The 25,786-nt window shown below is 36.6% G+C and overlaps 1 protein-coding gene across 4 annotated transcripts in view; it reads right to left on the reverse strand.

Annotated features, from left to right (window-relative positions):
• The window catches only part of DCC (DCC netrin 1 receptor), a 1,206,315-nt gene that overhangs the window by 57,119 nt on the left and 1,123,410 nt on the right, over positions 1-25,786 (reverse strand). For all 4 annotated transcript variants that reach the window (XM_017501124.2, XM_017501122.2, XM_017501121.2 and 1 more), the window contains exons 24-25: positions 19,022-19,248; positions 13,671-13,787 (exon numbers count right to left, since the gene is read on the reverse strand). In XM_017501124.2, the coding sequence (XP_017356613.1) occupies positions 13,671-13,787; positions 19,022-19,248 (344 nt within the window). The remainder of the gene's footprint in view (positions 1-13,670; positions 13,788-19,021; positions 19,249-25,786) is intronic.

Consider the following 25,786-nt stretch of genomic DNA (forward strand, 5'->3'; position numbering starts at 1 on the left):
AAAAAAAAAAAAGCCAAAATAGACAAATGGGATCTAATTAAACTCCAGAGCTCCTGTACAGCAAAGGAAACAATCATTAGAGCGAACCGGCAACCAACAGTATGGGAAAAAGTTTTTGCAATCTACCCATCTAACAAAGGGCTAATATCCAGAATCTACAAAGAACTTAAACAAATTTATAAGAAAAAAACCAACCCATTCAAAAGTGGACAAAGGATATGAACAGACACTTTATAAAGAAGACATCTATGAGGCCAACAAATATGTGAAAAAAATGCTCATCATCGCTGGTCATTAGAGAATTGCAAATCAAAACCACATCGAGATACCATCTCACACCAGTTAGAATGGTGATCATCAAAAAATCAGGAGACAACAGATGCTGGAGAGGATGTGAAGAAACAGGAACACTTTTACACTGTTGGTGGGAGTGCAAATTAGTGCAACCATTGTGGAAGACAGTGTGGCAACTCCTCAAGGACCTAGAAATAAAAATACCATTTGACCCAGCAATCCCATTATTGGGTATATACCCAGAGAATCATAAATTGTTCTGTTATAAAGACACATGCACACATATGTTCACTGTGGCACTGTTTACAGTAGCAAAGACCTGGAACCAGCCTAAATGTCCATAAATGATAGACAGGATAAAGAAAACGTGGCACATATACACCATGGAATACTATGTAGCTATAAAAAAACGATGAGTTCATGTCCTTTGCAGGGACATGCATGAATCTGGAAACCATCATTCATAGCAAACTGACATAAGAACAGAAAACCAAACACCGCATTTTCTCACTCATAGGTGGGTGTTGAACAATTAGAACACATGGACACAGGGAGGGTAGCATCACACATTGAAGTCAGTTGTGGGTGGCTAGGGGAGGGACAGCAGGGGGTGGGGAGGGATAACATGGGAAGAAATACCAGATATAGGCGATGGCGGGAAGAAGGCAGCAAACCACCTTGCCATGTATGTACCTATACAACAATCCTACATAATCTGTATATGTACTCCGGACCCTAAAGTACAATTAAAATCAAGGCTCATAATAAAAAAGAAAACTTCCATAATTTTTAAAATGTTAGCACTAAATCCCTATAGGAAATGGAAAGTAAAGGTTTTTTATTAAGCTACAAATTTTAAGAAATAAAACTCTCCCTAGATATTTCTCAACATGGTACTTGATGGAATTGAGCGATTTGTTAAGGAGACAAAGGGGACAAAGATAATGGTATGTTGAAATGAAAGAGCTTAACTGAAATGGTTTTTCATTCTGCCTCTTTTTATCTTTTTTCCACAATGACCTGTATATTATCTGGGACATTTGGAAATTTAGCATCTATTGTCCTTGATAAATATTTATATCTCCTTCACATTTTCTGGTGTTCTTTGACAAGCAAGTGCCACAGAATGGCATCCACAGGTATTCAAAAACTCCATGGAGGGCTGCTTTTGGAAAAGCCACAAGATTCATAAATAAGTGCTTTGCAGCTATCCTTAACATAGTGGTAAAAAGTCTAAGTGCTGAAGTAAAACCGCCTGGGTTCGTTACCTAGCTCTGCTCCTTGCCAGTGAATAAGCTTCAGAGCCAGCATCAAAGATGCCTCTCACTGATCCCACATCATGGAATTCACATGCCTGTGAAGTTCCCTTGCACATTACTGGGACTTGTCTGGTGACCACTAGAATGTGGCAGAAATGATGGTATGTCTCTTCTAAGATATGGTTTAAAAAGATTGCACATGCTCTCTCTCTCTCTGTGTCTCTTAGCTCACTCATGCTGGAGAAAGCCAGGTGTCATGTCTCGGGGAATCCATGTGTGATGTCTCGAAGACATGTTGGCAGACCTGTGCATAGGCCCATGTGGCAAGAAACCAGACCCTCTCAGTTCAAGACACTCCAAGAAACCTCATGAAACAGCTTGAGGCTCTGAGCCTGAACCACCTAGCTAAACTACTCTTAGATTCCTGATTCTCAGATCCTATTGAGAAAATAAACAATAATTGTTTTATGTTGCTATATTTTGGGAGTAACTTGTTACATACTAAGAGCTATATGTTGAAGAGCAAATTATTCAGGCTCTGTTTTTCAGTTTCCTCACCTGTAAAACGGAGTACTGATTTTATGATGTGGTTGTGAGGATTAGAGAGATCATCCACAGAGAAGAGCAACAGAATATAGAGTCAGAAGTTGACACCTCATAAATTTTGGGCATTTTAATTAATTTGCAAGGCTGCAACAGATCCATACAAAACTGGATTGAATATCTTTTAACTGAAAATATGTTTTAAAACATCCTGTCTTATATTAAAAAAGAAGAGTACCATGCATTAAGATAAAATAATAGTTTTTAATTCAAATGTGAGTGTGAGGGAAGTATGACCCTGAAAGATTTTGGATATGAGAAAGATAAGTTCTGCCCCCAGGGGAGAAAAAGAACTGCAATTATGATTATAAAACAAAATCCGAGTTCAAGTTCTTGTTTTGTCATTTATAAGGGAAGGCCTTTAACTTATTGAAGTCTATCTGGCCAATTTTTAATGTGGTTTATACACAATTCCAAGATAAGACAATGTGGACTGGCTGGCTTAGTGCTTGCTACAGCAGGGATATGTGTTATGATCAAACACAGTGAACTGTAAGAAGGAAACTTTAAGACCCCTGCAATCTCCTACTATACTGCTTCTATGTGGACATTTTCTCCTTCTATCTGGACCTTTTCAACTGAGATCTTCTCAAAAGAGATGTGTCTGTGAAGCCCAGATATATGAAATAGTTGAAAACATCCAAGTGTACATTTTGGCTCCATGAGTATTAGACAGAAGATGGGGCTGAGGGAAGGAAGACTCTAATCTTGTTCCAAGGAATTCCTTTAAGATGAACTCAGGGTATCACAGTATTCTTTTCTAAGGAGACCAGAAAGATTTCCCCAAGATAGTATAAATCCATTTGCCTTAGTCAACTGAGATAGGAAATGTCATGAGGTTTAAGAAATGGTCCATTTTGTTGAAGAAATCTCTAAGGAATTAGGAATTAAGAAATAATTAGGTAGTATAAATCATAAAAGGCAGGACATCTGTATTTTTACATTGCTCTAGAAACTGTATCTAGAAGCTAAGTTTGTATAATTTTTACACTCCATAATCTAAAATTTTTTTACTTTCACCAACTCTGCCACATCCCTTCTTCATTATTCCTATATCTTTGAAAACAAGCTACTTCTTATCTTGTAAAATCTTCCCAAAAAACACAATTCTGTACTCGCTACAGGAACCTTTTTAAGCTTACAAGTCATCTTGACTGTGTCTGCATAACCCTACTTACTTGATGATTTTTGTAGTCCAAAAGAATTACCAATTAATAGTGTTTGAAAATTTATTTGCTTATAGAACTACCAAGAAATGACATCTGGGTCTCCAACTCTCATTCATTAGCAACTCTTTTAAATTCCATTTTTATACAGAGCCATGGCATTGCACAAAACATTGTGTAATGCATAATGCATTGTGGGCCTACAGAGTTTGCATAAAAAATACTGGTTCTTCCCGTATTTCAGAGTAAGAGGAGGAATGAAGTATGTCATTGAAGACTCAAAGAATAAAAATTGATATTATTAATGAATTGAACAAATTGTATTTAAAATCATGTATTAGGTAATGAGATCATTTCTAATACAAATTTAGGTGTGCTTTGAACTCACCACTGTTCCTACAGTTCTGAATAGCTGAAAATTTCTGTGCTGTTGATATTTATCATACTAGAATGATTGTCTGTACCCCTTACTCCTAGGAAAGCATTCTTGGTTGGTTGTGGGCATCCACAAGGGCTGAAGTGTGATGGAATAAACTCCCAGTCTCAGAAGACTATTGAGCTGGGACTTTTCTTAGGATGCTGGCTTCATACACCTTATACACATGGGTCAAAGGGATGATCGTCTTACAGATCAATCCCTCTCAATGTCCACTTGCGTAGGAACAGGCCTCTTGGTAGGACAGCACCCAGAGTCAGTAGAACTCCCGTTTTTAAAATCAGCCTTTCCTCATGTAGCTTTATTTTACTCTTTATAGCTTCTCCCACTCACTGTTTGTGTTCTACAGCCAAGTGACTAATGCAGATGGTGGGAATGGGAGGAAGAGTGGTGGCTCTCACAGTGAATGTTCTATAAAGCCTAGAAACCAGTAGCCATGGAAGCCCCAAAGCTATCACAAAGCAAAAGTATATAACTTCCTTTGCTTCAGTGTTTTTACTAGAATTTTCAGGCTACCTTTTTGAGACTTCTTTTTCCTTTAAAGAATTATTTTCCTTTTTTCCCCTCAAACATTTACAGAGAAAAAGAATCGAGAAAAATATAAAATTCGAGATATTGCCCAACAACCTCTCATACATTAAATGATCTTACAGGTCATCTGCTTCAATCTATATCCTTCCTAGTTCCTATTCCCCTTCTCCTCTTCAGCATTTTACAAAAGAAGAAAATGATCTAGAAATAGAAATACTATTTGACCCAGCAATCCCATTACTGAGTATATACCCAGAGGATTATAAATCATTCTATTATAAAGGCACATGCACATGTATGTTTACTGCAGGACTGTTCACAGTAGCAAAGACTTGGAACCAAGCCAAATGCCCATTAATGATAGACTGCATAAAGAAAATGTGGCATATATACACCATGGAATACTATGCAGTCATAAAAAAGGATGAGTTCATGTCCTTTGCAAGGGCATGGATGAATTTGGAAGCCATCATTCTCAGCAAACTGACACAAGAACAAGTGGGAGTTGAACAATGAGAACACATGGACAGAGGGAGGGGAACATCACACACCAGGGAATGTTGAGGGGTTGGGGGCTAAGGGACAGATAGCAGTGGGTGGGGTTACTGGGGAGGGATAGCATCAGGAGAAATACCTAATGTAGCTGATGGGGTGATCATCTACATTAGGTTACAAACCTGCACACAATGCACTGTGCCCCAGAACTTAGAGTAAAATAAATAAAGAAAATAGCCGCACAAATAGTTACATCCAATTGTACAATAAAATCTAGAAATGTAATGTAGACCTGGATTTCTTTTCAAGAAATCCTCTCAGCCAAATCAAGTTGCTCACCCAAAGCTACACCCCACTTCTTGGAAATAGCCTATATGACAGATTACTTGAGTCAGGATACAAAAAGCCAGTCCCTCTTGACTCATTTAGGACAACTCTAAAGGACAGTCTCAGTTCAGCCGAGGTCTTCATTAAACAGCATCACCAGTTAAATCCTTCCCTTACCCCAATTCGGTATCCTTCACCCTCACTGGTGTTATTCCCGAAAGCACTTGCCAATAAATCTATCTTCCAATCTCTGTTCTGAGTTTTTCATAATTAATTTCATTATAGTAAGAAACAGCATTTAAAATAATTTTTTGGCCATTATGCAAAATAATCAACCTTTGCCACCATTTTATGGTTAGAGCAACTAGACTGGGGAATCAAAAGATTTGAGTTCATCTCCTGCCTATGCTGTTAGCTGGCATGTTTCTCACGAGCCTCAGCTAATTTAGCTGTGAAGAATGTTTGGGGGTAAGAAGTAGCATGTGTCATATCATATTTTCAACCAAAAAGTATAATATTAGATAAATAAGCAGACTTTGCCCTCCCATGAAATTAAATACACTTTCTCTGTGAGTTTTGAGAGCCATAAAACAACTTCAGATAACTTATGTTTTACCTGTTAATTAACATTTTATAGAGCATAGTAAGAAATGTCAAGGAAGAAAGAAAATAACAATCTTATAAAAATAATGGCTCTTAAATGAAATAGCAAAGATCTTTATACAGTGATTAGACATCTGAACAATGGTATGGCTTTGGTTTATACAAGGCTTGATGCCCCAGTAAATGTAAATAATTACAAATGGGGCCATTATAAATTTATCTGCTCTCCTGAATGAAATCACAACTCTGCCAAGAAACAGATATACAATTTTTAAACATAGTTATTTATGGCCTTATTAATCACCTCAGATGCAAAGGGCTATTTTATCAAAAAGCTTAAGAATTTATTTGGGCCAGGCAGGGTGGCTCTCACATCTGTACTCCCAATACTTTGGGAAGCAGAGGCAGAAGGATTGCTTGAGCCCAGGAATTTGAGACCAGCCTAAGCAACATGGTGAAACCTTGTCTCCACAAAAAGTACAAAAACTAGCTGGACATGTTGGCTTGTGCCTGCAGTCCCATCTACTGAGGAAACTGAGGTGGGAAGATTCCTTGAGCCCAGGAGGTGGAGGTTACAGTGAGCAGAGATTGAGATTTTACCACTGCACTGCAGCTGGGCAACAGAGCAAGACCCTGACTCAAAAAAATTAAAAAAAAATTATTTTAATATTAACTGTGTTTATATGTTAAAATAATTTCTTTTTGTTAGATACAGCTTCACTAACAGAGGGCTTATAGATAACAATGAAGGCAATGTGACCAAGTTATTAAAAAAAAAATATATATATATATATACACACACAAATATATATCCTATTGTCTTTTTTCTTATTGAATTATAATATACATAGGGAAAATTGAGAATATGCTAAATACAGTGCTCAATGATTTTACAAAGTGAAATGCCTATGGTCCATCATCCAAAACAAGAAATAGAACATTATCAGAAGGTGCTCATAGTCCCTTCTTCTCCGCTAGTCCACTCCTATCAAAAGTAACCGTCCTCCTGAATTCTAACCATGCATTAGTCCATTTTCATGCTTCTGATAAAGACATACCCAAGACTGGGCAATTTACAAAGGAAAGAGGTTTATTGGACTTACACTTCCGCACAATCATGGAAGAAGGTGAAAAGCACATCTCACATGACAGCAGACAAGAGAAGAGAGCTTGTGCCAGGAGACTCCTGTTTTTAAAACCATTAGATCTTATGAGGCTTATTTACTATCACAAGAAGAGCACAGGAAAGGCCTGCCCCACGATTTAATTACGTCCCACTGGGTAATTGTGGGGTCCCTCCCACAACATGTGGGAATTTAAGATAAGATTTGGGTGAGGACACAGCCAAACCATAAACCCCATGGACTGTTATTTTGTTCATCTTTAAATTTTATAAAAATTAAATCACACAGATGCATCAGGTTTCTGAATTGCAACTTCATACCTGTGAGAGTCTCCATATTGTTTTGTATAATATTAGTTTATTTGTATTGCTGCATTGTATTCTACTATATGAATATACTATAATGTATTCATCTATAGTCATGAAGATATGACAAACAGCCCACATTCTTATATGCGTCTGTTGATTAACATTTTATATATTTCTATTGGGTAAATATCCATGAGAATATATCTAAGAATGAAACTGCTGAATCCTTATAAATTTTAGAAAACTATTTGATGGTTTAAAACCATGTATGTGTTGCTATCTAATAGTTACAAAAAAATTAATTTTTGGTAATTTTATGGGTTCCATTTATGTAGCATAAGACACTAAGAGTAAGAGAAGATTTGCTATTTCAGGCATGCAAAAACCCCAAGCTCCAGATAACAGATGAAGCAATATGTATAGTGGATAGAGCAAGCAGAGGTTTCAAGTTCAGACTCTCGGAGCCTGAGCCTCCATGTTTATACACTGAAGATGGCACCTTCAGAAAATCTTTTTGAAAAATAAAAGGATATGAATAATTTAAGAGATAAAAGCCATATTTATATTTGGAAAAGCAGTATACTGTAGAGGTTCTGAGGTTGCCCAGGTATCCTAGAGCAAGTAGCTTAAGCTGGCTGAGTCTCTGTTTCCCATGTGTAAAATGAGGATAATCTTCCCATATGATAATAATGTGAGGATTAAATGAAAAAAAAAATTAGCAAGGTATTTACCAAGTGAATGTTATTAAAAATTTCTCATACTTGTTAGATTTTATTTCTCTTTCTCTCTAAGCCTATTATTTCCTTTTCTGTTTAATGAAAACACGTTTAACTGCTCTTAATACATCAGACAATTTTGTTAGAAGACATTCTATTTATAACTGATAAAAAAAGAGCCCGCCAAACATCAATGTGTTACAAACATAAGGAAGGCATTTTAATAATACATTTATTTGTTTATTCATTCATTTGACAGATATTTGACAAGCACCAATTTTGTGCTAGGTGCTAAACAATAAAATGTGTGAATATGAAGATGAATTAGATACATTTCACCCTTCTCATGAAGTAATTCACAAGCTGTTAGAGGAGGGAAGATTTGGACTTGAAAACCTAAGCAAACAAGGCAGTATTGTGTGTAATAAACACTATATTGTGCTACAAGAAAATGTTATTCAAACATATAAAAGGGAGTCATTATTTCTAGATGGAGTAACCAGGAAAGCATTTGTAAGAGCATCAGTATCTACTCTGGTCTTTGAAAGATACATAAAACATTTTAGGTTGAGAAAACCATTGAGTCATTTCAAAAGGAAAGAAATAATGTAAAGGAGAAAACAATGAAGGACAGTGCATATTTGTGGATTGGTAATGAGTCTACCTTAGCATGAGTCTGGGTACATATAAGGATAGAGTAACAGAAATCTAGATTCCAATATGATATGCTGAAAACATTTAAAGGTTTTAAAAATTTGTTTCTTGGCAGACAATAGGAGCCACTGGAGAAATGTATGGGGTAGAATGCCATGTTTACCTTGTTTTAGGAAGAAATCTGACAAGCAATATGCATAAGAGGCTGGAAGGTGCTAGCCAAGAAGACTTAGCTAGGAAACTGTCTTGGCAGTTTAGATGTGAAGTCACAAATAATAAATAAAAGAATTAAGAATGGGAGAATAGCCAGGGATTCAAAGATACCGTGAAAGAAAAAGCAATGGCATATGGAAATTCATTGGATGAAGAAGCTACTTCTAATTAGATGGACAGAAAAGCTCCACAGATTCTAAAGTACAATAATTTTTGAGAAGAAAGCAATAAATGATTGGCACAGATAGAACTTAGTTATTAACACAAGATGAAAGCACCTAGAGGGAAAAAGGCAACTCAATTCCCAGTATCTTTCTCAGTAGTGAAAGGTATAAAAAAAAAAAAAAGGACAATAGCTTCACAGGATATGACAGCTAGGAGTATAATGATTAAGAACAGGGAACTCTGAAATCAGACCCTTTGAGTCCAAATTCTGGCTCTACCACATACTAGCTGTGTGACTGCTAGCTAGTTACTCAAACTCTCCAAGTCTTAGTTCTCTCAGTACTTCAGAGAATGTAACAATGAGAAGCATAATAATAGTGCTTACTAGATGACTTGAACAGTTGGCATTCATTATAAATGTCATGTAACTTTTTGCATTTATTACAGTAAAGTTGAGAGAAGATGTAATGGAGCATAGGGAGGATGTGGCATATGGTAAGTTAAAAAAACAACAACTATTAATTCATTCATTTGACTAAATGGTATTGATTGCAGACTTACCATGTGCCAGATGCTGTTCTGGGTATTGGGGATACAAAATGAACAAAATAGGTAAAATAATTGCACCTATAAGATTATATTAAAATACAGGAAGCAAATAAATAACAAATACAATACCATAAATAGAATAGTGTAATGCATTAATAAAGAAAAATTAAGCATAACAGAGAAGTAGAGAGTGACCAGAGATGCTACGTCACGCAATGGTCAAGGAAGACCTGCTTATGAAGGTGGCAGTTGAAGAGACCTAAAAGAAATGAGGAATGTGCCATATAAATATCTACAAAAAGAGATTCCAGACAAAGACTGCAGCAAGTGCAGTATCCCTGAGCTGAGACGTGCCTACTATCCAAGGAACACAGAGGAAGGTTACATGACTATAATTAATTATAGAAAGGAGCAATAGGAGATCAAATGAGGTATAGACCCAGAGACCAAATCACATGGAACCTTGTAGGACACAGTAAAATTAGTTGATTTTGTTTCTACATTTGATGGAAGTCACAGAGGAACAACATGATCTAATTTATATATTGAGAGATTGCTGTGTAGACAACAGATTATAAAGGCAAAAGCTAATGAAGATTAATGAGTACAAAAAATAGAAAGAATAAATAAGACTATTTGATAGCACAACATGGTGACTATAGTCAATAATAATTTAATTGTACATTTAAAAATACTTAAGAGTATAATTAGATTGTTTTTAACACAAAGGATAAACACTTGCATAGTTAGATACCATATTCTTCATGATGTGATTATTACATATCCCATCTTATATCAAAACATCTCATGTACCCCAAAAATATTATACACCTACTATGTACCCATAACAATTATGAATAATTTTTTTTTTGAAAAGCTAAGGAAGAGACTAGTTACAAGCTTATTGCTGTAGTCTAGTAACTGTAAGAGATGGTAGGAGCTTGCATAAGGGCAAAACAGTGAAGATCGAAAACAGTGGTCACATTTGGGACATGTTTTGTAAACAAGAATTTGGTAAAAGATTGAATTTAGGGTATAATGAAATTAGAATAAAGAGGCATGGAACTAGAGTTTGTGAACAGAATAAGTTGATTCATATAATTTGGCTCTGTGTCCCTACCCAAATCTCATCTTGAATTGTAATCCCCACATGTTAAGAGAGGGACCAAGTAGGAGGTGATTGGCTCATGGGGGCAGTTTTCTCCACGCTTCTCATGACAGTGAGTGAGTTCTCATGAGATCTGGTGGTTTTATAAGGGGTTCTTTCCCCTTGGTTTTTTTTCTCTCTCTCTTCACCTTCTGCCTCTTCTTCACCGTCCTCCATGATTCTAAATTTCCTGAGGCCTCCCCAGCCATGCAGAACTGTCAGTTGATGAAACCTCCTTTGCCTTTATGTTACCCAGTCTCAGGTGGTATCTTTATAGCAGTGTGAAAATGGACTGATACAGTAAATTGGTACCAAAAAGAGTGGGGGACTGCTATAAAGATAGCCTGAAAATTGTGGACATGACTTTGGAAATGGGTAATGATCAGAGATTGGAACAGTTTAGAGGGCTCAGAAGAAGATAGGAAAATGTGGGAAAGTTTGGAACTGCCAAGAGACTTAATGAATGGTTTTGACCAAAATGCTTGTAGTGATATGGACAATGAAGTTCAGGCTGAGATGGTCTCAGATGGAGATGAGGAAATTATTGAGAACTGGAACAAAGGAGATCCTGCTATGCATTAGCAAAAAGAATTGTGGCATTTTGCCCTTTCTCTAGAGATCCTGCCACAGGATAATATCATCCAGGATTAATTAGAATTTTGATAATATTTAAAGCCACTGATACTAGATGACATTATCTAAGAAGCTGGTATAGGGAGAAAAGAGAAGAAACCTGAAGACTGAGGCCTGAGGCATTCTCTGACTCAGAGATCAGGAATAAGAAGATAAATAAGTGACTGAAGAAGAGCAGCCAGAAGGGTAGAAAGAAAACCAGGGGCATTTAGTATGCTACAAGCCAAAGTGAGAAACAAGGACATAAGTGAGATCCTATGTCAATTTTTTTCTGAAAGTCAGACTTGAGCATTGGATTTGACAATGCGGAGATTATTGACAACCTTGTCAATCATGGATTCAGTGGAGAGTGACTGTAATATCTTATTAAAAGTAATAAGAAATCTTACAAAGAGGATAAAGTACAGATTTTTAAAAATATTTCAGTAAATACAGCTTTAATTGGAGTGGGAAGGGCATTGAGTTATAAAACAGGAGCTATGATAGAATATTAATATTTGTATGCCTACTATGGTGATAAGGAAGAAACCTGATAATGCAGGAAAGGGAAGGGGCAATTACAGAAGAGTCCCTAAATGGGTGAGATGGGATTGCAACAAGATACTCAGATGCAGCACTAACAGATCAATTAGATTTGAGGGAAGAACAAGGATCCCACTCTCCGAATGCTTCTCTTTTCTTGCTGATACAAGACTATTAGGTAAGAGTAGGGAAAGAAGGGAGGTACTGAAATCTGAAAAGCAAGAATACATCTAAGATATTCATCTTATAAAGTGAAACTATGAACCACTAGAGAAATACAGTATCATTTCCAAATAGTGAGAGCTCACCTTGAACTTTTGGTTATAAATACTCAGTAAACAGGCTATGTGTTTTTCTCCAGATACAGAGTGGTGTATGCACTGGGGAGCTGCTTATTTAATCAGGTCTTTTTCAGGTGAGTAAGATGGGGAAGGAGAACCAAGGGAGATAAGACTGAAGATAATAAGTGACTATAAAACCTAAATTAAGGCCAGGTGCGGTGGCTCACATCTGTAATCCCAGCATTTGGGAGGCTGAGGCAGGCAGATCGCAAGGTCAGTAGAAAGAGACCATCGTGGCTAACACGGTGAAATCCCGTCTCTACTAAATATACAAAAAATTAGCCAGGTGTCATGGCATGCACCTGAGTCCCAGCTACTCGGAGGCTGAGGCAGGAGAATCACTTGAACCCAGGAGACAGAGGTTGCAGTGAGCTGAGATCATGCCACTGCACTCCAGCCTGGGCAAGAGTGACTCCATCTCAAAAACAAAAACAAAAACAAAAACAAAAATTCCTAAGTTAAGCTTGCAGAGAAATGAGGACAAGAGGGGGATAACGGGCGAGAGGAAGTGGTGGAGCTAATGGGTTGGGGTTCCTGGTGGAATTGAAGAATTGATGGCAAGTGGGCAATAAAGTAAGTAGGTAACTAATAAGTTGATAAAAACTGCCATTTTGTACTGGTTTGATTTGGTGTGACATGAAATTGATGAACTGAAGAGGGAAGGAGTCAATATCTTCACAGGCAACATAGAGGAACTAATCATCTAAGGTATCAGATGAATTATCTGCATGAATACTGTTATTACCAAGACTGAACATAGAGGTAACTGGAAAGGAAATGATCCAGAGATAATAATATCTTTAGTAAGTGTGGGAGGATGACAGAAAACTTCAACAAGGGATGGGTAGTAAGTGGGAGCGGGTCAACATCTGGTTTAAAGGAACTAGATTATTTAAGTTTGAGAATTAGACCCATTAAAAAGTTTATTTAAAAATCTATGGAGGTTGGGCACGGTAGCTCACACCTATAATCCCAGCACTTTGGGAGGCTGAAGAAAGATCACATGAAGTCAAGAGTTGGAGACCAGTCTGGCCAACATAGCAAAACCCTGTCTCTACTAAAAATACAAAAATTAGCTGGGTATGGTGGTGCACACCTGTAGTCTCAGCTTCTTGGAAGGCTGAGGCACGAGAATCACTTGAACCCAGGAGGCAGAGGTTGCAGTGAGACAAGGTCGTGCCACTGCACTCCAGCCTGGGCAACACAGCAAAACTCTGTCTCAAAAAAAAAAAAAAAAACGAAAAACAAACAAACAAAAAACACTATGGAGGTGATCATTAGAATAAGGACAATACTACTAAAATATATATCAGCTCTTTTTATGTAAATGCATATATTTTACAATTTCTTTAACCATCTGTTTGCCAACAGACAGACCATTTGATTATATACAAAAAATACAGTCAGAGAATGAAGACTTGGACTTCAAATTATTAATAATATGGTTTTAGGCATTCTCCATTTTCATTTGCTCAGAAACTTCAAGGAAAATTCTAATTATTTTTGATAATTTGATTTTTTTTATAGAAAAGACACATAGAGAAAGCATTCCATCTCTTCATCATGGCACCAATATTGACTCACCAGGATTGTTGGACTGGGCATCCATGGGAATCATGAGCTTGGCCCGGGGTGCTCGGCGTGCAGCCAGTGACCTCTCCAGAGTGGACATAGAGCTCCCTGCTTCCTCAGTGTCTTGACCTGAAAAATATACACTCCTGAGAAACATACCCTCTACAAGGATGCAACACTTTACATAATTTTCTGGCAGCTATTCCAATGCCTTTTTAGTCTTACAGATGTTTTCAATGATAATATCATCTACCTTCTTGTTATCTGAGTAATATATTTCATTGTAAAATCTTAAAATTAACCAAAAATTCTAAATTCATTGCACATAACCGTTATTTATATTTTGATGCTTATAATTCTGCATATGTTTGTATATGTGACAGTGGGAGGGCATATGTTAATGCATTTGTTTTTCAAAAATGGCATTGTATTATGCATACTTTTTGTAACCTGTTTTAAAAGATAACACAAAAATCTCTCTCTGTTAAAAGTCAGTGGTATAATTATTAGCAGCTATGTAATATTCCACTATATTAATTTACTACAATTCATTCAATACTTTAAGCCTAACCATATTAAATTGTATTACAAAAAACCTACAAGAAATAAACTATATTCTTCAAAAATAAGAGCAGATATATTTACCTAAATCTATTGTGATTCCATAAAATGTCATACTAAAGAGTCACTAAAATTTAGAAGAAAGGATATATGCAAATTTGAAAGGTTAATTTTAATATGTATTAAAAACTGAAGTTCTGAATAGTGTATGCTCCCATGTGTGTAATATGCATATAAAAGCATATTGTGACACACACACATTTGTATGTGTATAAGAATGTATATATATGGATAAGTACACACTTACATCTATTCAATAAGATTATACACAAAATTTTTAACATTGTTTTTGCTTTGTGAAAGGGATTAGGAATTTGGGATGGGGAAGAGGCAGACATACTTTTACTATTTTAGGTACTTACTATTTTATGAAATGTTTTTTATTCTTTTTATTTTTTATCATATGCATACATTCTCTTTAAAATTAACATCACAATGAATAAAATTTAAAATAAAAATTATACTGGGAGAAGCTTCCGCACAGGTGAAATAACAGTAGCTTCCTAAATCTAACTCTGTCCACAGGTCCTCCAAAAACTACACAGAATCATATAAAACATATTTAACAACTTTGCAAACCTGGCCAGACACAGTGGCTCACAGCTGTAATCCCAGCACTTTGGGAGGCTGAGGCAGACAGATCACTTGAGGTCAGGGGTTCGAGACCAGCCTGGCCAACATCATCATTGTCCAGTGAAGGAAAATGAAGAGAATTTGTCTCAAGCAGATAAACCCTCAAAAAAATAGCTAATGAAATTTCTTTAAACAGGAAGTGGTAACCAAAAAGGAATAATGAACAACGGAAAGGGTGAAACTATTAATTAAATATAACAGACCTTCCTCTTCTTTAGTTTTTAAAATTATGTACTTCTCCTTGCCACTCAAAAAAAAATAATTCTAGGTCCAACTAGGGTAACATGGTTTTCAAATAAGTCATTTGATACTGTTGCGTGTGTGTGTGTGTGGGTTTTCAGTTTTGCAATTTTTTTTTTCTTCTAAGAATGGACTGTGCTTGATATTATATGAGTTCATTGAAAAGTTAAACAAAATTATTCTCCTATTACTCTTTTTGTAGCATACAGGATTTAATTAATATGTATATAAATAAAAATAACCAATAAAAAGTTAGATGTTAAATTGCCCATTTGGTGTTACATAGCTCTTTTATAGATGTTATTCACTGAATTGAACATTTTTAAAAATTGAATACTATCAAATCCCATAGACTGAAATTTACTTATTCATTCTTCCAAAGCGAAAGTAAGACACTAATCCTGTGGTGCTGCTGTAGTGAAAGTATAAGAGGATAAATTCATTTCACGAAAGCAAATTCTATTTATAAATCCTAGAGATCAAACAGACCTGAACTCTTGCGTTTCTCTATTGTAAGTTTTAAGTAAAGAAAATTATTTTGAAATCCACTAGATGTAGAAGAGATGTATCATGAAGCAGTGACTTATCATCTTAATTCCTAGATATTTTAGTGGTATCCTCTATTTTTTGTGGTTAAAGAATGAAATGGGTTTTGTTTAAGCAGCTTGCATGCCAGAAGTAGGGAAGAATTAGTAAAATTAACTCTCACTTAATAAAATTAGTTGTTGTTAATGTAGCAATTGCTCGGTTCAGTTCTCTTTTCCACAGCTAGAGTGTGAATATTGTAAATTAATTTCTGGTTTTATCCAAAAAGCTAATTTCATGGGTACAAAACAAGATAAGTGCTTATATAAAAGTATTATGTGAGTTAATTGAAACTGGATCAACAAAACATGAATTTTGGAGTCACATTTTTGGTCCTGGCTGTGATACTAGCTTTGAAATTGGGTCACATTATTTAACCCTTCTTAACTTTGGTTACTTCATTTACTGTATTAAAAGAATGATGATAGCACCTACCTCAAAGTATTTTCTGAAGATAAGGCAAAATAATGTATAAAAGTCCTAATCATAGACTTTAACATAATCTCTCTTTACATAGTTATTGCCTACTCAGGAACCCCATTGTTAAATATAATGTTTCCCAGTAATGTTATTCACTTATGTTGAGTTTTGTTCTGTTAAGCATGAGAGCAGAAAGAATACATAATTTAACATAAAGTATAGCTTTGAGAATTACTTTCCTGTTATTACAAAATTGGCAACTAGGTCCTCAATTTGACGACAAATAGGCTCAAGTACCCTTTTATTCCAAAGAAAACAGTCATCTTTGGGATTAAATCTTCCCCCATGACTTATTAAGAGACATCAACTTAATGTCATCTCAGTATATAAAAGATGAAAGGAAAAGGTAAGAAGGATGTGTCCCAGAAGTCTTTGGCAAAATTTTCTGAGGCCGGAGAGACAATTCTATCCCTTCCAGTGGGAGGTGGAGGTACTCTCCCCTCCCTGATATCCAGTCAAGAAAAAAGCTATAAGAAGGATCACCTATAAAATAGGGAGGTTCCTAAAAAAGGGATTTATTTTTCTATCACTCCACAGATGAAAGCCTGTTTAGGCAGAAGGCTTGCTGTTCAACCCTGTGTCTATGTAAGCAGAGGAAAAAGTAATTGAGAGCAAGGCTGAGAGAGGGCCAGTGGTAGAGTACAAGGTCTCTCACCATTGGGCCTGGCAAGAATATAGGAGATTCTCGTGGGCCAAGTGAGTGTGTGAAAAGTTGGTTGGGCTTGATTCCCCTTGCTGGAATTTCCCAGAGGCCTCACGAGGGAAGAGAAAGAGCTGTGCTAGGTGGTAAGCCTGGACTTGATGTCTCCCATCATGGAACTGGACCTGGTCCACAAGGCCACATAAAGCAGCAGTTCCCAACATTTTTGGCACCAGGGACCATTTTCATGAAAGACCATTTTTTTCATGGACCCGTGGGTAGGGGGCAGGGGATGATTCAAGCCTATTATATTTATTGTGCCCTTTATTTCTATTATCATTACATTCAAGCTTATTACATTTATTGTGCACTTTATTTCTATTATTATTACATGGTAATATATAATGAAATAATTATGCAACTCACCATAAGGTAGAATCAATGGGAGCCCTGAGTTTGTTTTCCTGTAACTAGATGGTCCCATCTGGGGTGATGGGAGACGGGCAGATCATCAGGCATTAGATTCTCATAAGAAGCATGCAACCTAGATCCCTGACATGTGCAGTTCACAATAGGGTTCACACTCCTATGAGAACCCAGTGCTGCTGCTGCTTTGACAGGAGGCAGAGATCATGCAGTAATGGAAGTGATAGGGAGTGGCTATAAATACAGATGAAACTTCGCTCTCTTGCCCGCTGCTCACTTCCTGCTCTGTGGCCCAGTTCCTAACAGGCCATGAACCAGTATTCGTCCATGGCACAAAGGTTGGATACCCTTGTCATAAAGAAGTTATACTTCTGTTTCATAAGAGACCCAGAATTTGGATACCACATAGAGGTTTGCATATGTGTCCAGAAAAGCTGTGAAGAACTTCAAAGAATCCCTTCTTTTCTTTTTCCTCCCCTCTCCTCTTCACCCCATCTCTTTTCTCTCACCTGCTCAGGAAAAGTGGAGAGGAGAGGAAAAGATGTCAGGGTGTTTCTGAAACAGACTTTGTACCTGCTTCTTCTCAACCCCACCATTCCATTTCACTTCAATGTACTGGAGGATTGAAAACACAAATTCTGACCCCCAGTCCTCAGAGCCAAAAGTCTAACTGGGCATGAGAAAAGATAGTCTTTAATTAAATTTCAGATTATAATTTTTAGTGGAACTAGATTGTCCTTCAAAAACTGGAGAGACAAGGAAGTTACTAAATCTGCCTAAGACATCATTTAAGAGCTCAGAAAGAAATTTTCAACAATGCATGGTTGACAATCAATACTTCTATTTCTTGTTTATGCAATTCTGAGCTGACAGCATCCAGTAAATCAGTAACACATTCAAATAACTAAAATATTTTAATTCACTTTAAAAACAGCAGCTCCTCATTCTACAATCACATTATAAGTAGACGGAATTTTTTGATGAGAGTATTTGGTTGATGATTCCCGTAAGCACTTAGGTAATATAAAGACCCATAGAAAGTGAACTATCTTACAATCATTTGCGAGTGTTCTTACTTATCCCTGGACACCAGTGATTGTTCTGCACCAATTCATTGAACAGTAGGCTTTTTTCTTCAGATCCCTTTGTATAACATCATAATATTCAGACAGAATCCCATCAAACTACTCTGGTGATCACACAAAATGATTGTATGTGGATGACAGTTGATTTTCATAGTAATCAGAGGCCAAAGTAACAGAATATTCAGTTATTTTTTTGATACTTCAAGTGCCCTGATCTGACTTTTTAAAACAAGGAATTAACAGACAATTTAGAATTAACTTTCAATTATCTATAGAAATAAGGAACTAGAAAATGTACAGATGGCTTCAAATTTTATTGCCTCAACAAAACATTTGTTTAACAATTAACAAAAAGCAATCAATTCATTTAGGATTCAAATTTCTACATTTCCCAACTGTGCTACTTCCAACCTCTTCAAAGATTCAGGAATTATTAATATTATAAAAGAATTGTTAAAATTATATCAAGACACAGGATGATGAAGACAGACATATAATTGGTTAATCAACCAAATTTATATTCAATTAACTATTGATAAATGACCCATAATGACATGCAAATTAGTGGGGAAGACATTTCCATAAAAGGAGTGAAAAACTCCGTTGGGTTCAGAATGGCATGTTTTCCCTAATGCCAGTGAAAAGAAAATTACCTGAATGAGAGGTGCTTTTGCTCCCCAGTTGGGTTTCTGACTGGCTGTGGCTGACTGGTGTGAGGTCTTGGCAACTTTGGATGGGAGAGTCCCTTCCTGCAGGGTCAGTGCCGGATGGCTTCTCAATGTTTTTCATCTCCATTTCTTCATGATGGATCCAAAGATCAGGGGGTCGGAGGTCCTTCTGGCTGCCCTTCCTTTTGCCAACACTGTGGGTGGCTCGTTTTCTATAAAACCAAGTTAGAAGGCAAATTTGAGAGCTTCTATTCAATGGCACTTCCCCTCTTTCATCAGTCAATTCAAGTTAGAAGCAGGGAAAGGAAACAAAAGGACTCCCAGAATGAGCCTTGTGAAATCCAGGAATTGGCAGACTTGTCTTGGCTGCCTTTCCTCTTCTTCCCTAGAGTTTCACCACATTATGGGGGATGCAGTGCTGAATCCCCAGGGCCTCTGCTGCCTGCCAGAGAGCTCCTTACTCCAGCTTCACCGGCTGCAGATTCACGCGTAAGGTGACAATGGGTTAGATGGAGCCATATGCCAATCTTTGGAGCTAGGCATAAGGAACCTGACGGCAACATCTGTTTAGGAGATAAATGAAGGAGTTGCTTTGAAAGGGCAAATGGAAATAAAAAAGCCAGAATGTATGCCAACAGCAAAGATGAGGCTTAGAAGAAAGTCTAAACCTCAGCTGTATAATTTAATGTGCAACTGGGAAGCTTGCTATTTGAAAACAAAAGGCCACATGAGAACATTCTTAGGAGAATAAAACACTTTTGCCTTGGCATCACTGAGTGTCCAGATTCAAACACAGTGAGACACATCCTTTGAAAGGAGAAGAACACAGTTTGAAAATGTATTTCACATGTCTCTTATTTGCCTCAATAAAGCTTCAACAATGATAAATTTATTTTTGGGGGTGATAATCTCTTCTTGGGACTAGTGAGATTAAATGTTCCCTGCATGATAAGTAAAGTGCACAATGTTCATGTTAGTCATTCTTTACAGCAGGGGGTTAGTAAACTATGGTAAGTAAGCCAAATCTGCCCACAGCCTAGTTTTGTAAATAAATTTTATTGAAACATGGCCAAGCTCATTTATTTTTGCAGAGCAACTGCAGAATTGAATAGTTGTGACAGGTACTATATGGCTCAAAAATCCTAAACAATGTATTATTTGGTCCTTTACAGAAATGGTTTTTGACCCTTTCCCTCGTTTTATAACTTTTAAACCTCTACTTGTAAATTCTATTTCTTTTAAAACAAAAATGCTCTGTAAGAAATAATGCAAACAGTTAAAATCTAGTTTGACACACCAGAGAACCATCTACTTCCCACTTCCTTAATTTGCAATGAACAGTTTATTATAATATGTACTTTCCATGGTTGCTTAATGGCTCAAACAAGCTACTCTCAGTGAAAACACCTGTAACCTGTGCAAAGTCATTGGATTGTCTTTAGTTTTCCAATGATGAATAAACAGCTTTGTAAATATTAGATAATTAAATATTTGGGGTGGTGTAATTTGTTGAATTTTCCCTGACTTTTGTTTGTTTTTCTTGAAGCATGCTGATGAGGACAGGAGATAAAGAACCCCCCGGATGTAATACCTATTTTGTATTTTAGCAGAGAAAAAAATAACATTACCTGCATTTTGCCAATTTCCTGGTAGCAGTCCCATAATGTTTTAAACCGATGGTCTGAAATAACTCCTGTTTTCCTGTGTCTAAGATAATAACTCACTGCTAACCATTTATTCCCTAAATTCATTTCTGTATATTTCAGTTACCCACAGCAAACTGATCTGCAACTCACACACAGCTCCCTGTGTAATCTACTCCCAGTAACATCATAGAAAATGTAGTGTCATTCTCAAACTTGGGTGTTTCACCCTGTTGTCTCTCTTTCTAGGAGATCAAAATGGTAAATAACACCAGTGTCTGTGTGGCTGCACACAGAGAAGTACCAGTTCCCAAATCCAGGAAAACATAGCCAGGCTCCTTATTTAACTCAGTATTTAAATAACCTGGAGTAAAGACAGTAGGCAGGATAAAATTGAGCCCAGCAATAAATTACAAATTCTGGTTTCCCTTTGCTTATATGCATGCCTTTTCATTTATTCATTTATTTGCTAGTTTCCATGACTTCGGTACCAGCCAGCCCCAGATGGCTTCTGTTTTTTAAACAGTTCCAAACCTGGCAAACCTTTTTGTATGCTGTGATTCATAATCTCCATCAGGGAAGAATATAATTCCTCATAAAATGTATAGGCATTTTTCTGCTGGATTTTAATCAGATCAAGACCAGCTCTAAGAAGCTGCTCACCCACCCAGGTGACTGTCAGTCAAGAAACTAAAGATCTCTAAGCGGAATTTTCTTTTTGTATTTATTCTAACTATGACCATCCAACCACTTTTATTTCCTATCATGTCTCTTATTAAAGGAGAAATCTTTGGCCTTGTTTCTTCCTCTTTTGTCCCTCCAACCTCTACCACAGCAGGTTTGTAATAAAACTAACATGTGCTCATAACTAAACTGTCTGAAATTTTCTTAAAAATAGGAACAGGTATCGCCCTGACCTTCGGCCCATCTGTTGGTCCCTGACATGACTGCTGCTTGTTGCAGCCTACAGTTCTTATGTCTCACCATTATATTCTTCAAAATGTGTATTCCAATGTTTCTAGTGGAGTGCTTGACAAAGTGTAGTCTCTAAACCAGAGGCATCAGCATGGCCACTGCCTGGGAACTGGTTAGAAATGTACATTCTCAGGCTCTACCACAGAACCACCAAATCAGAAACTTGGTTGCGGGGGGCAATCTGTCTTTTTACACTCTCCAAGTGAATCTGTGCACCTAAAATTTGAGAAGTACTATCATAGTGAATTATCTGGTTTCATTTGTTGTTATTTTAAAGCTAGTTTTCCTATTTGACATAGAGTATTTCACATGTTTAGCCCTTCTGCAAATACTAGGTATATCTTTTTCCTCAGGCACCAGTCATCTTCCTGCTTTTGAAACAGCCCTAGAATAGGAGAGTCTCCTACCCCAGGTATTCTTGATAAAGCCAAAGCAAAGAGCCCTCCCAGGCTGTCCGCTTTCTCCTTCTGAGATCATGGCAAAACTTTCACAACATGGTCAGGTACTGGTGCTCTATTTTTGGTTTTGTTTGTTTATTTATTTAATTTCTGCCCAGACTGCCTTAAACATCCTATTTATCTACAAATGACGTATTCTTTAAGTTTCCTTTCAAGCCTCTCTCCTTCAGGGAACCTTCCTGACCATCTCAGGTCACTGTAATCTTAGAGTATCTAAATCACTTCCCTCATCTCTCTCTATACCATTCACCTTGGCATTGATCACCACATGTCTTATTGAGCTGTCCAGCTGCTCCCTTTGTGATAATTCAATTCCTTCAGTGATAGTGGTGCAAATTCTGTTTCCTTCACTTCTTCAACATCATCCATTGTTTTACAACACATTTATTTATTCAATCAATATTTATGGAATATTGACTATGTGTCAAGAAATGTGCTAAGTACTACAAATTTAAGATGAGAGACGTATTGAAAGCTTAAAAAACGATTTGAAAATGGCATGGCTCCTGGGAATGTCTGCATTGTTGGAATGAGGAGCATGCACTGTGGCATGACAGGTCGTGTGCATGAAAAAGCAGAAGGGTCCAAAACATAGGATGCCCCAAATAGATACTTTTTCTTTTTTCTTCTTCTTTTTTTTATTTTTGTTTGTTTAAGATGGAGTCTCGCTCAGTTGCCCAAGCTGGAGTGCAGTGGTGCGATCTCAGCTCACTGCAACCTCTGCCTCCTGTTTCAAGCGCTTCTCCTGCCTCAGCCTCCAGAGTAGCTGGGATTACAGGCGTATGCCACCACACCTGGCTAGTATTTTGAATTTTTAGTAGAGATGGGGTTCACTGTGTTAGCCAAAATGGTATCGATCTCCTGACCTCCCAAAGTGCTGGGATTACACCATGCCAAGCCTACATTTTTAATAATATCAAGAAGTCGTGGGAAATTGCAGAAAGATTTTTAGCTTGAGAGTTAACATTAATCAAATTTGTTACTTTGTATGATGCAGATCCCAAATAAAGCACACAGTAATTACTTGAATTAAATAATGAGAACTACTTTCCATTATTGATATGCAAGTATTTATCTGAAAGCTTCTTCTCTGGTTCTGTATTTGCTTACCCATTCCTTACTTTATACATATCCTAGTACTAAGATTTTTTTCCTTTTAACTTTTAATTGGTATCTTGGGGATGTGAATGAGTAACACCCAACATGAGTGGAGTGTCCCTTTTAAGCAAGAATGTGTCCTTTGAAGTTCTAAAATCCAACTATTATCCCATAGGTTATTTTGGCACATCATAATAAATTAATTACTAAGTTCCCACTATGGACTTAGGCATCATCTGCTAAAGTTGTTCACAACTTTATTAGGCAGACTAATAAAGAGTTCTGTACTAATTCTAGTGGTGAGAAGACATGCCCAACATCAGACAGGGATTGAAACAGGAACATTCTGCCCTACCAGGGGCTTGGGGGAAGTCTTCAGGTGTGAATAAGTAATTATAAGTTAATCAGAAAAAGATACATTGATAAGTACAAACAGTCCTGTGCTTCCTCTCCAAATCTTTTCCAGAGACTTTTAGCCTCCTAGTTATCCATTTTGATTATTTTTATTTCACTAACTGCTATTAAAAACAAAACCAGAAAACTAGTATTAGAAATCCAGGATGAATTCCAGACACTCAAATATATCTGTATATTCTGAGACAGAATTAAGATATACTGAAGTCCTAAAGTAGTTGGTAGTTCAAATCTCTATGAGGTGAATATTGAGAACCAATTAAAATGTTAACAAGTGAAAAATCAGTAAAAGTGACCTATAGTAGTTAAAATACTGTAGATTTCATTTAAGAGCTTGAACATTTCATCATCAGTACTAAAGATAATTATTCTTGTCAAGATTTAAATGCATACTAATCTTTAAAACTTGCTATCCACATGTCAAGTCAAATAGAAGGCCCAGCCAACCAGTGGTTCTATCAAGTACATCTTGTATTTTATTCACATGTTCAAATTTAAAGCATTCAGATAAGACTGCACATCACCTACCCAGGTAAGTGCCTTAGAAATGTAATAACCATGTGTTCTAGAGCTCCTGTATTTGCTCAATTTCATTTTGTCCTCAGTATCTGTGAATAAATTCTAACTTATAACGTGATCTACATGTTGGGCAAGAAAATGTTACTGCCTCATTAAAAAACAGAGAAACAGGCGAAAATCAACTTAAGTTTTGTTTCATTTTTTGTCTTTTGAGACAGGTCTCATTCTGTTACCCAGGCTGGAGTACAGTGATGCAGTCATGGCTCACTGCAGCCTCCACATCCCAGGCTCAAGAGATCCTCCCACGTCAGCCTCCTATCTGTGACTACAGGCGTGCACCACTATATCTGACTAATTGAAGCCTATTTCAGAGACAAGGTCTCACTATGTGGCCCAAGCTGGTCTCAAGCTCCTGGTGTCAAGCCATCCTCCTATCTTGGCCCCCTAAAATGCTGGGGTTACAGGTGTGAGCCACCACACCCAGACTTAAGTTTTCATAAAATATAACTTTTCTATAGATCATACTATAATCTCACTAATATAAAATGTGAAGGAGGTCTCTTCAAAGTACAGTAGTAAAAAAAGTTTAATAAATGACTACAAAATGTAAAATTATTTGTATTTCCTATTAATTTAAAGCTTAATGCTACTGTATGATTCTATAAATTATAGGTATTCTATGGGGAATTTCTATGTCTTAAAAGTAGAAGAAGATTCTATCTGGCTGTGGACAAACATACTAACAAAAAAGCTAGAGAGAAGGGTAGAAAGTATTTAGTCCAGATTGTCATTATATTTAAAGAAACTCCCACCTAAGTATTAAGGGTCTTCACTTAGGTGATATAATTAGTTTATTTAAATAAGTAGTAGACCCAGAACTAGAACTTGGTTACTAACTTTCATTAGCTATTTTATGTAATATAATTTTCATTTTTATTACATAAAATAGCTAATGAAAGTTAGTAACCAACTTTCATTAGCTATTTTATGTAATATAATTTTCATTTTTATTACATAAAATAGCTAATGAAAGTTAGTACCCGCTATTCTGAATCAACTGGATAGCTAATGAAAGTTAGTACCCACTATTTTGAAACAACTGGATAGCCTAATTCATTGTTAAATATATGCATGATTTTTTAAAGGTTAGGTTTATTAAATGCACAGACATTTACCTGAACAAGATATTACTGAGAGTCCATAGAACTTTTTCAATTCACTTGGATATAATTCAAGTCCCCCAACAAAACACAGAGAAAAATTTATGTTCTCTAGAACTCCCAAAGAGATTCATGAAGAAGCTCATGAATGCATTTTCTACTTCACTTTATTAATTAAAGTCCCATTTTCTAAGGGCTTTGGAGAGGATCTTATTTCTGTTTCAGATTGGAATTGATTTCACTTTCACCTGCATTATCCAGTTTGTTTTGAAGGGCTCAATTGTGGTGATATCAATGAGTAGGGGTTCTCAATGAAACAAAAAACTAAACTAAATTATAGTTCAGAAATAACATGAAGGAAACATTTTCTTTCTCTCTCTCTATGAACATATGCAACCAAAGGGACAAAAATGAATGTCATTGGATTTGTTACTGAAGAAAGATATCAAACAAAGTGTGAAACACAAGTAACTATTAAGAGAC

The sequence above is a fragment of the Cebus imitator genome, unplaced genomic scaffold (assembly GCF_001604975.1).
Source record: "Cebus imitator isolate Cc_AM_T3 unplaced genomic scaffold, Cebus_imitator-1.0 Scaffold278, whole genome shotgun sequence".
Classification (NCBI taxonomy): Eukaryota; Metazoa; Chordata; class Mammalia; order Primates; family Cebidae; genus Cebus; species Cebus imitator.